This window comes from Cupressus sempervirens, chromosome 4 (assembly GCF_028749045.1).
Source record: "Cupressus sempervirens isolate cs-2001-9-10 chromosome 4, ASM2874904v1, whole genome shotgun sequence".
NCBI lineage: Eukaryota > Viridiplantae > Streptophyta > Pinopsida > Cupressales > Cupressaceae > Cupressus > Cupressus sempervirens.
The window spans coordinates 656,338,225-656,353,943 of NC_143121.1; the positions used below are offsets into that span (position 1 = coordinate 656,338,225).

At 36.6% G+C, this 15,719-nt stretch overlaps 1 protein-coding gene across 1 annotated transcript in view; it reads left to right on the forward strand.

Moving 5' to 3' along the window:
• The first annotated feature begins 4,619 nt into the window (after positions 1 to 4,619).
• Positions 4,620 to 15,719, forward strand: part of LOC149562953 (protein CHROMATIN REMODELING 35-like) — a 188,134-nt gene continuing 177,034 nt past the window's right edge. Inside the window, exon 1 of the mRNA XM_089823949.1 lies at positions 4,620 to 4,740. Coding sequence (XP_089680075.1) covers positions 4,620 to 4,740 — 121 coding nt within the window. The remainder of the gene's footprint in view (positions 4,741 to 15,719) is intronic.

Below are 15,719 nucleotides of genomic sequence, written 5' to 3' on the forward strand. Positions count from 1 at the left end.
GTTTGGTGTACATACCTAGAGGCTAGATTTGTTTGTTGAGAGATCTTGAGGAACATGGAGTGGATGTGTGTTGATCTTATTTATTGTAGGATTGATCTAATGAGGAATGCAACAACTATTGTTGAAGGTTGCCATATATTGCATGATTTGTCTTTGATTGAGAGTAATGACCTCTCGTGAATTATAGGAGCCTAATATTATAGTGTAACTATTTTGTTGTTGCTGATGATTGGTTGTAGTGCTTTGTTAGTGTCTCTCTAATTCTCATGTGATTCCATTCTTTCCTTTATTGTTGTTATTCTTTTAGTGATATTATTGTAATGTAGTGGAAATGGGCTCAGTAGTTTGAGCATGCAAATTAGAGATCAAAGCCACTCACATCAACATATATTAAAGAATAATCAATAGGCCCAACTTCAAACCCTTGGTAGAGTTGGGTGCAATGACATATGATTCGATAAGATAGAATGAGAAATGGCACAAGAGCTAGGGATTTTGACAAAAAAACAACATAAACAGATAGATACAAAACTGTATATCAGAAAATAGTAAGAAATCACTGAGATCTTCATTCAATAAACTTCAAAGAACAATCAAACATGGAGCAATAATGATTTTCCTCTTGAAATTTGTACATTTTAGGACTGACAATCAAGAACATGCAGTTCTGGTCAAAGCGTATTATTCTGGTCACATTGTGCCATCAACAATCTCATCCACACCTGTCAACTTATTTGGGGGATTGTCTGCCTTCAAATCTGTTGTTATGTAATGAGCCATCGACTTATTTCTTGTTGGAGCGAAGGTTGACCTCCAATAGTATCTTTAATGGCTTTCAGTAAAGAGTATTGTTTCCCTTATATGGAAGCCTCATCAGAAACATAATGAATCCAATTCTATCGTTCCAGCCAAAAGAAAAGAATATTCTATCTATAATAGCTTTCATTAAAGAATATTATTTCCTTTATATGGAAGCCTCATCAAAAACATAATGAATCCCATTATATGGTTCTGGCTGAAAGAAAATAATATTCAACTTTTTTACAAAGAAAATTTAGGAATTTTATTCCAAATGCAATGATAATGTCCTACCAAGGCCATATGTAATGACCCTAATTATGATGTTATCTGGTACATCTTTGAGTGGATTGCCAAAATCCTAAAATAAAAATCAGAAAGAATTTGCAACTTATAGGATGTCAGAAGATAGTGACATTGTCCGATTATTTATGGCATTATCATTCCTAGTTAACTAGGTTAAACAGGATGGCACCATTGGAGTAAAAGTTAGCTCAAACTATGCTGAGATCAAAGTTTTTCTCTCTCCCGACCTATGTAAATAGTTTTTTCTGAATTTGTATTTAGTTACTCAGGTTTACTGTTTCACTGAAAATTGAAGTCTGCAGCACAAAAGTTGAGGTACAGAGTACTGAATCTTCTACAACATTGACTCGTATGACATTTCTATGTATTGACATCTAGTAGATTGTTTGACTGCAAACTTGCTGTTCCTGATTTACCATGCCCTGTTCGCAAGGAATTTTGAAGATGTGATAGCATGTTGACATGTTACAATGGAAGTTAGACTCAATCGGATCCTTGAAATCTTTTCTGGCTGGGGTAAAATGACATCAGGCGAACATTTCAGCTTTGGTGACTTTCTACTCAATCCCGTTGTTGAACATTTTACTTGTTAAATTTTCTGAATACTGTGTTGAAAGTTTGACTATTGTCAATCTTTGTGCTCCAACCTGTTAGTAAACTAGAGGTAAGGATGAATTGAGCTATATTAGCTCATGTTGAACCTATTGTGTGGTGGATATGGCATGGCAAGGATGCTCTAGAGTTGAGCATACTTGTTTCATTTCACAGGTCACTAGTTGAAAGATGCCTACTAGGAATCTTTGATGAAAATTCTGAAATTGGTTTGCCAAATTGTCTTTGACCAGCGTACACTAATTTTTTGGTTCACTCCTTTTTCCTGATTTTTGTGTTTTTTAGAGTTTCTGATTTTTTAAAATTTTTTTTGTTTTCAATACATTGCAATGACCAAAGATAAATCAAACAACTATCTATGAACTAAATGTAACCAAACTGAAACAATTTGAACCCTCTTATTTTCAATCAATTGATCAATATGAAATTGTACCAAGCAAAGGATACATAATTTGATTAAATTTGAAAGTCTGAAACATTACGATTCTGATTTGCTCTGAAGTTATACTGCAGATTGCCCTCTAGGGCTGACATCAGCTGCAGGTTGAGAAGTGTGGCCTATTGCAAGGCTGAAATTTGGTGGAAATCATTCTGATCTGCCACTGGAAGGTTGATTCGCTTGACATAATCTGAAACTGCCTGAAGTTCTCCTAATTGAACTCTGAAAACAACACACTCACTCCCTTTAATGGCATTTACTGCTGTTCCAGTGATGTACAGCCTGCCTGGGCAGTTTTTGCAAGCCAACTACTTCAATCCCACACCGATCTGTCCTAAACAAAGTGTGATCTGCTGAATCCAATCACCACACAATTCCAATGTAGTCTAAATTCCTTCTTCAAGCTGATTTATAATGAATTCATAACCTGTAGACAGGCTGGGGGGAACATCCAAACCTGCTGGTCTTGAGAGATTTCATTCTTGAGGGATCAAATCTGCCATAGACTCTGAAAATAGATCTCCAACCAATTCATAGGTAAATAATAGAAAACCTGGATGATGAAAATGGGCTTCCCAAAGCTTATTTATTTTCTCCCAATGCAAATTGACCTCCTGAAGGGTTTTGTTCTTTTTCTAAATTATCTTAAAATTCTTTCCTCCATGAACCACCAACCAGAATATTTTATTATTATAACATTTCCCCCATTTTATTTAAAATATTTTATCTCTAGGTGCCTAGGGAAGAGGGCCACGATTATTGTAACTTATTATATTTTTAAAATGATTTATATTATTATTAAAATATTAATGTATTTAATTCCTAACTTAGTAAATATTAAAGTATTTTCCGATTTGTGGACAATCCTGTAATGTGACAATAGGTCACAAGTCCCCTGCTAGAAGATGTTCCGTTTGAATCCTACACTGGGCACATTGAACTGTTGGCCAAATGGAATCTCCCTTGCTCATGTCATATGAGTATGCTCTTGTTTCACCGTTGTTGTTGCAGTTTGCCAACTCATCGCAAAAGATCCCCCCACATGATAGCCTCTACACACTTTTGCAAGGTGATTGGGTGTCATTGCTAACATGGACGAGAGTCTTAAGCAATAGATTCATAGGTCAATACCACTGAGGATGGTTTTCCTTGCCTAGGCCCACTACACGTCAACTAGCTGTTGACAACAACTTAGTCTAGCACTCATCATGAGAAATGTCAAGACATGGGTTTGTGAGGTGATATTTGGTGGTGGTCATTGTCAGTAGAGTTACTTGTCAATTTGTCCCTTGATGGTCAGGGAATAGATGGCTAGTGCTCTTGTTTCGGAGATAAGGTTCTCCTATGACCTCACTAGTTCATAGCTCTAGTGAAAAAGCGCTTACCATTTTTTAAAAAGTATTTCCGGGACTATCCATAAAATCCAAATTCAGACTTTGGACTAATTTTCAACTGAAGCATTGTGATCATTGATGTTGCTTGAGTCGTACATGCCAATTGATAGCTCCTCCTTAAAAGTAGGGGCTCGCCCTAAAAATAGGAACTTCTCTCCAAACACTTGTGACAGATCAAAAGGATCCTGCTCTCATCCGTAGTCCCCCCCAGTGGTCATCTAGTTAACTGCCAGTTTTCAAACAGAAGAGGCCTTCCTAAAATGTATGTACTACTGTATGAAGGTCCAAAATGGTTCACAGAACCCTTGCAAACCTCTATGATCCCATAACCATACCTCAACCTTTGCGAATTTGAGTGATGGGCCAAACCTTTGACATTGCTAAGTAGTCTAAAGAAGGCACATGACAGTAGTTCCTTTGTTTAGAGCAATTGGTTCACATAATTTGATCTAGGCAGTCAAGAGGAACAACGTAATTTATAGATGATCAAAGAAGTTGATGGTTGTGCATTGTGCTTTGCAGCTACAAGATCATTACAATCTTGAGCATTGCCTATCTTCAGTCAGACATAATGATGCTATTCTGAAATGCCTTACAAGATGAGAAGTTTGGGGAGAACCTGGTGCTGTTACTTTAAGGGGATTTTAGATTTATGTTTATTGGAGGGCAACTTCAAAAGATTACCAGTGACCATTGAAGCATTTTTCTGATATTTCTTTGAGTTCAGTTTGTTTCATAATACTTCATTGCACTGAATGATATATAGTAATATGTACTGAATAACCTTCCTTGCAAAAGTATCACTAGGATTGGAATGCATATTATAGATTGTTTGTAGTTTTTCTGATAGTGTAGATGTATTAAGGTAATTATGATCTCATCTGTATGATTCAAATGCACATCATAGATTATTTGTATTTTCTCTGATAGGATAGATGTATTAAGGTAAACTGTAATTATGATCTCATCAATATGATTTCCAGAGAAATCTTCTCTAGGAACTAGGAACTTCACATAATGGCGAAAAATCCTTAAATTAGATTTTTTTGTTCTTTGACAAGCAGGTGGAAATGAGAAAAAGAACGCTTCCAGAATCCCAATCAGGTCCAAGGAACCGAATCCTGTCAACTCGAGCTTGTCATAGTGCAAAAGACCCCCATGAGAAATGTACTGCATGTGCGTCACATACAGGTATGACTTGGATGTCTTTTCATACATAATAATAGAAAAAATTATGAATTGAAGTGTAATAAAAGGAAATGACAAAATACTGATTTCAAAATTGATAATGCTTTGCTTTGCAAAACAAACTTGTCTTGATGTAATCTTGTAATATTTCCTGCTCAGTAGCATTTTTACAGAGGAACTAAATTCTCTTATTAGATCTGATTGCAATAGATTCACATTTTTTCTTCTTAATGCTTGACATTTGATCGTCCTTTGTTCATTTCTAATAGCGAAATGCTTTTCTGTTTGCCATGGGAAATTTATTTTTGTGAGATGACTTGAGCTGAATGTTACTTTTCACCATCACCTTTTTTACATGGTTTTTAATAGTTTTTGTTGAATATTATTCCAAAATTGTGGTTTAATTACTAATATTGAACTAGACATTGTACACAAGCCAATTAAAAAAGTTAGTTTTTGGATGCTTAGAAATTTAAACATGGCACTTTTGAAATTAATGCACCATCTTCTCAAATCTTTCTTTACCTCTCTGCAACACAAATGTTGATCCTACTTATCTGTTATGGAAATGGTTAAACTGAATGATGATTTAGGTACTATGCTGAAGGAAATTATCAAATGCTAGCCCATAAGTACGCTTTGAGCAGCTACTTTACTTTGGAAATCCACTGCAATCTATCACTGAAATGTTATACTTAAACTACCAAGTTGCCGGTTTGGGATACTCGCTCAGTGAAATAGTGTGATTTGTTGGATCACTAAGGAGTCTTGCTTTGTATCTCAAGGCATATCAATTGGATTTTAAAGATCTGGCTTCACGATGCGCAATGAAGACATATTTTATTTTCCAACCTTTCAATTCCATCTTAAATATAAATTTGCTAACTCTACTATTACTTCTACCTATGGATGCAAGGAAGTATGAATGAACTTGTCAGCAACTCTACCCACCTAGTGCAAGATTCTAAGGTATATCTAAATGATTTTCAAATCAATATCCCCTCTTCAATCTTATCAATGGATGAAAACTAAAGATTGAATATCAATTAAAGTTAAGTACTTTCAATTGCTAGAAAACCACACACCGCACACTCATAATCAGTAAGAGGCTAGTTGCCTAGTTTTATGTTTCAGTCTAGCAAGTAAACATCCACAATTTCTTTCATCCAACTAAATTACTTAAAGAAAATTCTACTCTATCTCAACAAGTTGAAATTGAAATCTATTCTAAGTGACGATGAAGATAACCATGCAATAATATAAACTTGATTACAATAAATCACCATCTAAAGCACAAAAATGAAGTGTACAAGAAATTTGGTTTTATTTTGACAACAATTCTCCAACATCTCCCCTTTACAAATGAGAGGAGCAAGCCTTATATAGGGAGCTCAAGTACAATGAACGACCAAGATTAGATTAGAATCAATGACCCAGATTAAATCCTTCAAACCCTATTAGGGTTTCCACACCATTGGCCAATGAGATTCCGAGACCTCAAAATGAGCCATTAACAAAATTAGAAAGTAGTTACAATGAACCAAATAGCACCAAAATGTGGGCCTCAAAATTAAACACCCAATCTAACATCTAATGAGAAAATTGTTTGCCACTAAGGCTTTTATCAAATTATCCTTCAAAATATGACTTACTTTATTTTTCTCTATCTTTGCCAATTCAATGATTTTGGACAATATATTTCCATGAGCTCATTCATGAGAGGCATAGGTGCCTTTTGCAACCTCCAATTTGCTATGTCCACTTGCAAAAAGCCTGATTTTATTTGCAAAAAACACCGCTTAACAAGAGAATTTATCTCCTCTTTTGATACTTCCTTTCTATCTAACCTCAGATTGCTACCTCATCGGAAGAATCTGCTACTCTCCAAGAATGAAAATTGCTGCTCAATTAGGAGAGTTCACTTCTTTAGGAGCGATGGTAATTTTGTTTGATTTTGATGCAAAATGAATGAATCTTGCCTCTTATATAGAGGTGACTAAAAGTTGGAAAGGGCATGTCCATTAGTGGGTTGAATTGGCTAATTTGAGCCAATAAAATCAGTTAATTTGAATTTATTTTATTCCTTTATTCTAGTTGACCTAAATAAGGAGGCTACAAGTATTGTTTTGCTCACCAAATTACCAATTATTCACACCTTAATCTCCTCACTTGATTTAGCCCAATTCTGGGCAAAATTGGGGATGTGGTAGGATTGTGAATCCCACATAGGGGGTTAATTCCACCTCTTAGTTGTTGTCAATAAAACTATAAAATAGCCGACAGGTAGATTAGCATGTAGTCGATAATTGTTATGTAGCCGACGGGCCCCTTTGGGAAGGTTCTTCGAGAAGTATATGTACACCATCCGAGATGGTTGTAATCATCATTATAAGCACTTTGTAATCTCTTCGGCATATATACGAATAGTAAAAGGAGTATTTTTTTTACATGTTCTTGTTTAATTTCTTGTATACATTAATCTATTTACCCCATATAGTAAACATTTGGTGCTGTTGCCCAATGGACCTGGAACGAAGGCAAAGGAATGAAGACTAATGCCAAATTAGCTTAGCAAGGATAGAAATAAGATAAAGAGAAAAGATGAAATACACATTGCACTAGAAATTTTTATATTGGCACAACAGGCCGAACATAGACAGAGATTTCAACAAATTGCTGATGGACACCGAAGCACTGAGGAATTGTTGGAAGAGACTCGACAGTGGTTGGATTTGGTGGAAAAAGTAAGGGAGGAATTTCTTAACTTATATATGCTAAGGGAAGAGAATCTAGATGGAAGGGAATCAACTCGCACAACTCGGAGTGCCGAGGGAGCACGAGCGTAGAGTGAACTCTTCCTCCATGATACACTTCCGGAATGGACAACTTCGCTTAATGAAAACCCTTCTTCACCAAGTAAGGTGACTGTTGGAAATAAGAAGACTGTCCAAAAAAATGCGGGTGTTTGGAACAGTGTAGGTGTGTAGAACAACGTGGGTGTGCAGAACAACATGAGCGTTCAGAACAACGTAGCTGTGTAGAACAACGCAGGTGTGTAGAACAACGCAGGTATGCAGAACAATGCGGGTGTTCAAAACAACGCAAGTGTTTAGAAAAACACGAGTGTGCAAAATAGTGCAGGTGTGCAAAACAGTGTGAGTACACAACAAGTACCTCCAACTCAAATAGTAATGGTTGGACTAAAGGAAAAATTGCCAAAGTTTGATGGTGATGGAACGGCCGATCCAATCAGACACTGTAAGACGTGAAACAATTTGGATGGCAAATGACATAACCAACACTGATGAATGGGTTTGACAATTTTCAACAACCCTAAGGGGTGTAACAATTGATTGGTTTGCCAATGCAAAGCAAGGGAAAAATGAAACAGTCCGTGTATATGCTAGAAAACTAAAAGAATTAATAAATAAAATGGAAAGTAAGCCTGAAGTGGCATCATCATTGTTGGTGTTTCCGTTCCCTCCTGATGCGAAAGCCTCTCGTGTCAGGAGCACTTGTTGATGCCCTCTTGTTTTCATATTGAAAGGGCATTCTTTTGTGGAATGTCCCATAATTTGACAAATATCGTAGAACTAGTTCTTCAGACAGGATCCCTTCGTATGACTTTCTGTCTTACATTCTGTGCACCATGGCTCATTTCCCTTCGTCTCTTTTTGCATATTCTTGAATTCCTTCATCATTCTGATCATATCCTTCTGGAGAGCTCAGACCACCTTGCTGCCCTTTTTGTCACCACTGCTATCTTCTTCCGAAGACACATCATATGAGTCAGATAAGCTACTTTTCTTCTTCTTTTTCATTTTTTGTTCACTTTCTAAGTCCATTGCCTGATTGTATGCTTCGATGTATGATGATGGCAGCACAATCTTCATTCTCTTCCTTAACTCCGAGCATAGTCCTTTAATGAACCATCGCTTTTTTAGCCTATTTGTCGGCTTACTTTCCATTTTATTTATTAATTCTTTTAGTTTCCTGGCATATACAAGGACTGTTTCATTTTTCCCTTGCTTTGTGGTGTAGATTTCTGCTACTATCTCATTGTCATCTCGCAACAACTGAAACTCGGTGATAAACTCCTTTTTAACTCCCACCCATGTAGTTAATTTTTGGGGATTGGCGTTGGCAAAACAATCAATTGCTACACCCCTTAGGGTTTCTAAAAATTGTCAGACCCATTCATCTGTGTCAGTTATGCCATTCGCCATCCAAATTGTTTCGCATGTCTTACAGTTTTTGATTGGATTGGCTGTTCCATCACCATCAAACTTTGACAATTTTTCCTTTGGTCTAGCCAATACTATTCGAGTTGGAGGTACTTGTGTACCCAAACTATTTTGCACACCTATGTTGTTCTACACAGCCGCGTTGTTCTGGACACCCGCATTGTTCTACACACCTGCATTGTTCTGCACACCCGCATTGTTTCGGAGAGTCGTCTTATTTCCAACAGCCACGTTACTTGGTGAAAAAGGGTTTTTCTCAAGTCCTTCCGGAAGTGTATCACGGACAAAGAGTTCACTCCATGCTTGTGCTCCCTTGGCACTCCAAGCTGTGCAAGTTGATTCCCTTCCGTTTGGATTCTCTTCTCTCAGCGTATACAGGTTAAAAAATTCCTCCCTTGTTTCTTCTACCAAATTCAACTACTGTCGAGTCTCTTCTAACAATTCCTCAGTGCTTCAGTGTCCGTTGGCAATCTGCTGAAACCTCTGTCTGCACTTGGCCTATTGTGCCAAAATTAAAATTTCTTGTGTGGTGTGTATTCCATCTTTTCCCTTTATCTTATTTCTATCCTTGTTAAGCTGATTCATCACTAGTCTTCATTCCTCTACCTTCGTTCCAGGTCCATTGGGCAATGGTGTTAAATGTTTACCATATGGGGTAAATAGATTAATGCATTCAGGCAATAAACAAGAACATGTAACAGCAGTTTTCTTTTTATTATTCACATATATGCCCAAGAGATTACATAGTGCTTCCAATGATGATTACAACCAGCTCGAATGGTGTACATATACTGATGACATTAGTTAGGACTGACCCAATGTTTTATTGATGCATCTTAATCATCTTTTGCTTAGTTTGTTTCATTTTCTTCCTTGCAAATTTGGAGGCCAAAGCTATGTTTCAAGCACCATTAATTGGAGGCAGAAATTACCAATAGGCTAGGATTCTGCTCTTGTCATGGAGGCAGAATTCTTGCCTCTCTTAGGACTGGGAATCCCAAGTAGAGGGCGGAATCTGCCCTCTCCTTGGGACTGGTTCTGTACTTTCCATCATTTGCTACTATTGAACCTAGTCTACCTTATCTTCTCAGCTTTGGTTATGGCTGATCATGCACTTGCAATCTTCATTCAATCTTCTCCATGCTTTAATGGTTTCTTTTACCTTAATGCAAGGTGGAAATTTGGCATTGATTGAGATTAGGAATCTGTAATGAGCCCTGCTGGCTCACTCTGAATCTATGCTGAAGAAGTCCTTTTGTTTTTTGTTTTTGAAGTTTTATAATTTTCTTGTGTTTCAAGAATATATGTTTATTTTGTTTTTTCAAATATAATGAAATGACAAACTTGAAATGCAAGAAATGATAACGATTCACTCCAACTTTATTTTCTATTGATCAAATTGCAAGTATTCACAAATGCACATGCACATATGCAACCACTTTTATTTATTAAAAGAACCTGGCATGCAGCCATTCAAACTTGACAACAACTAGATCTTCTCTTTGATCATACACTGCCCTTTGATGGTCAACTGCAGCCCAAAGAAATGTAACGTTGCCTGTGTAATTGATTGCAACAGAATAAACTTCAGACATTGCTGTAGCAATTCTGATTGCAGCCTCAGTGAATACTCCCAAATGGCATAAATACTGATGAATTCTTGCAGAAAATCCAGACGCCTAAGGTAGCTGTCCCACCTATCTCCAATTTGAAGTAGTAGTGATTAATGATTCCTCAGAAGACACCTTGAAACTCAGCTTAAAAATGCAGACCGATAATCAGAATGAAACACAATTATTGGCAATGAAAGCCAATTCAGAATGCAGATCGGATTGGAAGAAATCCCCATTTTCTCCAAACTCCAATGCCAAACCCTTGAGCTCACCAATTTCATGAAAAACATAAACAATGACAAGATATGTTTTGAACTTCTAATAGGTCTGCATTTATAACATTTAATTCAATGGCTTCTTAATCACACCAATGCTTAGAAGCTTGTTGCTCACACCTTTCACTTAAAAGGCTTCACAATTACACATTTCACTTAAATTGTTTGGATGCATCTTCCATCTTTAATAAATAATAACTCCTTTACAACTCAATGGCTAGAGTCTTCTTGTGTACACTTTGCACTTAATAGCCTTCTTCAACACACCATCTAATTAGAACAAATAACTCATAAAGTTATTAATTAGGTAGACTTAATAAATAACCTCCAATATGCATCATATTATCAAAGTTCAATAAAACACTGATATATCCGTGACTCAAGGCATAATTACTGCACTACCAAAAATGGAAACCCACTCTCTTAACTCACTATAAATAGTAAGTCACATGGAAAAAGACACTCAAAACCAAGTGTCAGTTCATGAGGGTTGCGATGATGAATTGACATACTCATGCTTCTGGAACCTACTAAATTGGGGACATTACAATCATCTCTCCCCAAGATTGCTTATCCTCAAGCAATCACAATCGAGTCGCACATCAAAAACGAACCTCCATCAAGATCCCATGAAAAGTGTGTTTGATGTCCTTGTCATCACCAAATAATCCCTATAAATACAACACCATTTGTGTGAAAAAAATAGTCTGCAAAACTAGACTCAGTGCCAAAACTAGTGATATAAAAGCTGAAACATCACATGGAAGCAACTCAATAGGGAGTCTAGATTCACCACCTTTCTCTGTGCTAACTAATCTATCATACCAAACATTAGACTTAGACAAACTCTGCACTTGATAAATATCTTGAACATGGGGATCAAATGTGAAATTGTATGTACTCCTCACTATATACACCCCTGTGAATTCCTCACTAAGAGCTATCTGGAAACTTGTAGGGACTGGCCGATGTTCTGGTGAATCAGTGGAATCCCAAATATCATCTATACTCATCACCTAAGGGAGAAAAACATCAACCTCAAATAGTGGATCGACATATGGCAAAGTGACATTCATATCAAATAGGGGATTGTTTACATTGTGAACTACACCAATATGATGATCTAAATTAAGCAAGGTCACCGGGAGACGGGGAGACTTTGAGGTCTCCGGTACTGGTACTGGTACCGGTACGACAATTTTTCAAATAGGAGACGGGGGTACTTGGAGACGGCAAATTTTTTTTTTTTTTTTTTTTTTTATAATAAATTTTTAATAGTTTAAACTTAAAGAGTTTAATACTAAAAGTAAATACAAAATTTCAAAATTTCAAAATAGTAATACCGTAAGACTAAAAGACTAAAGTAAATAATAAATTAATAATACTAGTGTTGTCACATTAAAAATTAAAATAGATTCATAGAGTCAAACTGTCAAAGATTATAATAATAAGCGGTCAGATACAGAAGTACATTACTGAAATAGATTTTAAAACCTGACAAATTGGCATTGCTACAAAAAATTTGTGAAAATTATTGAATTATTCAACATCAATGCATGCATAGAGACACACTTAGGATTTCTATTTTCTAACTAAGAGTTAGGATTGCTTAGTTTAAAAGGGAGTAAATCATTTTGTAATAGTGTTTTTTTTCCAGTTACACAGATTCAACTAACAAAGATTCCTATATTGGTACTAGGATATTGCCAACAGCAGATAAACAGGTACGAATAACAAATACGACTTATACATCAAACTGAAACATGATATCCTCTTGAAAAAACAGAAATATGGGACCAAATACATTCATGTTAACATACATAAAACCTCTAGTCTATCACTGTTATCGCTGAGTCTTTATCAGCAAATAGATGCTTGGTTTTCATGAGGAATAATACTATTATCAAGCATTTGCATATCAGATTTCTGTAACATACGTAATACTATCTTCTAATGCACTAACAACAGTTTTTGCACCCTAATTCCTCAGCCGCATAAATTTATGTGATTTGGGATCTTTACTGCAATCCTGTACAGCTTCCAATATGTTGTCTTAGACTTGTATCCTGTTCCTGTAGGTCACGTACATCACCAAGCAGTTGTTACGGAATTCATATAGTACCTTAGATTTTTGCATTAAAAACATTTAAATGAGGGCTAAAATATATAAAATTATTTAATATTATATTTTACATTTATATTTTATCAGGAGACTTAGGGGAGACTTCACTTTTTGGATTAGGAGACGGGGAGACTTCAGGAGACTTCGTCATGAAGTCTCCAACCTTTTTTGAGGTCTCCGGAGACGCGAAAAGTCTCCAAGACGCGTCTCGGTCTCCGAGACGCCACTTTTAGGGGGGAGACGGGTCTCCTGGTAACCATGAAATTAAGTAACTATGAACTACGGAAGACATGATGTGTAACCTGCTCCACTTAAACTATATCATACCTTTGTAACTCCCCGCTATATGCTCTACAAAGAGATAGTACGTAAACTTCCCTCTGGGATACCCTACAACACATATGTCCTTCCCCGGTTCTCAAACTTCATCTCCATCAAGCATAGACTAAGGAAAAATGTAATGTTCCCATCATAAAATAAATAATATATTAAAACTTTGTTTTATGGGCTGATGATTTAGCATATCCAAGACCCATTTATTAATTTTAATTATTTTCATAGGAGTTTTCTATCTTTTGTTGGCACATATTTTCTCCCTCGAAGGGGTATATATGTGAGGTTGAGTTGTTTTTGGTATGCGATTTAGATTATTTCTTTGTATTTCAAATTCTTGTTGGAATTCAGTATTTTTTGCCATTTCAGAAGTGGAAGTGAAAGACCTTCATTTGATGGCTATTTCGGTTTTGGTGGGATTCAACCCTCACCTTATTCCATTTTATGTATTACTTTGTGTGGACCTAATAAATTGGAGCACTATCATTATTTGTGACAATAATTTCAGGTCAAAGTTTCTTGCATATTCAGTGTTCATTTGACAATTTGAAGGTAATTATTGTTTACCCTAGGGGTAAATAGATTAATGCATACAGACAATAAACAAAAGCATGTAACAGCAGTACTCCTTTTATTATTTGCATATGCCAAAGAGATTACATAATGCGTCAAATGATGATTACAATGATCTCAGATGGGGTACATATGCTTCTCGCAGAACCTTCCGGAAGGGGTCCGTCAGCTACGTGAGAATTAACAACTACATGCTAATCTACTTGTCGGCTACACAATATTTACCGACAACATCAACCCTTCCACTACACAATATCTACCGACGACATCTATCAATCTTTTTGTTTGTATCAACGTTATTAATTAATTTTGTATTGCCATTCTATTTCTTTTGTTCATATTTGTACGCCCCTTGCACATTCCTTCCATATGAACTTAGTCCGTACAACCACTTAACTTCTGTCGTACATCCCCTCTCCGTCATTCCTGTTTTGTGAATGATTTCCACTCCATATGCCCTAGCATATCCCTCTTTGTACGTACTTCATCTCATCGTACCCCATCATCCCTCTACTTTCATACACCATCAAGACCATATAACCACACTTGCAGCACTGTACATCACATTGGTACCTTCCCCATCGTATAGGCAACTCTCCTTTATCATACAAACTATCTGTTCTTGCTGTATGGATTGTTGATTGCAACTGTATGGACTCCTTGTCACCTCTGTGATGTTCCATTTCAAGTGTACGCCAGAATAACGGTAGCTAGTAGTAGCCATACAGTTGTTTCTTGGAGGTCGTATGGTTGCTTTTGGAGGACGAACGCTTTCTACTTGGAGGTCATATGGTTGCTTCTGGAGGTCATACGGTTGCTTCTGGAGGCTGCATAGTTTCTTCTAGAGGCCGTATGGTTGCTTCTTGGAGGTTGTACAGTTGCTTCTAGAGGCCGTACGGTTGCTCATTGGAGTTCGTACGGTTTCTTTTGGAGGCCGTACAGTTTCTTCTTGGAGGCCATACGGTATGTTCTGTTATGCCACGAGGCATGTAGGAGCCACATGGTGAATGCAAAATGAGTTATGAACAAGATGCCAAAACATGTATTTTCCAAACAATTGATACTAGAGCAATGGAACCCAAAGATATATAACTATATATATAAATGAATCTATAACAAAGATGGTGCACAGATTTGCTAGATCCGAGCAAATAATGTAGAATAGAATAGGGTGAGGGTTGAATCCCACCAAAACTAGAAAACTAAATAGAGAAGGTATTTCACTTCTGCAATGGCGAACAACAGAGAATCCCAATGGGAATTTGCAGTATAAAGAAAATAATCCAAAATGCATACCTATGACTACCTACATGTCGTCCTTAAACACCCATCGAGAAAACCTTCTGAGATGTACAAAGATAGCCGACAACCATACTTACCTACAGAAACAATTAAATTAAAAATGGGTCCGAGATATATTAAATCAATCGGCCTATTAACAAAGTTTAGTTAAATACATTTATTTTGTGACCCGGACATTACAATCCTCCCATTCCAAAATTTGCTTGTCCTCAAGCAAATGCAAATCAAGTTATAGGAAACCTTCTGTTATCATCTTCTTTAGTTCCGAGTCAAGTACTAAGTAGATCTTCGCATTGAAGTAAATTATGTCATCAATTACTTTGTATCTTTCATTGCGTACATAGCCATCAATAGTGTTATTGGAGTACTTGACCAATAGAAGGGCCTGCCAATTATCCAAGGACTGGGGTCAGGTGTTAACTATTTTTTTTTACTTGCAGTGTCTAGGACCAAATCCTGTTTAAAAATGGCCTCCATCTTCTTGATTGCAACTTCCCTCGATCCTTTATTTCACATTCCT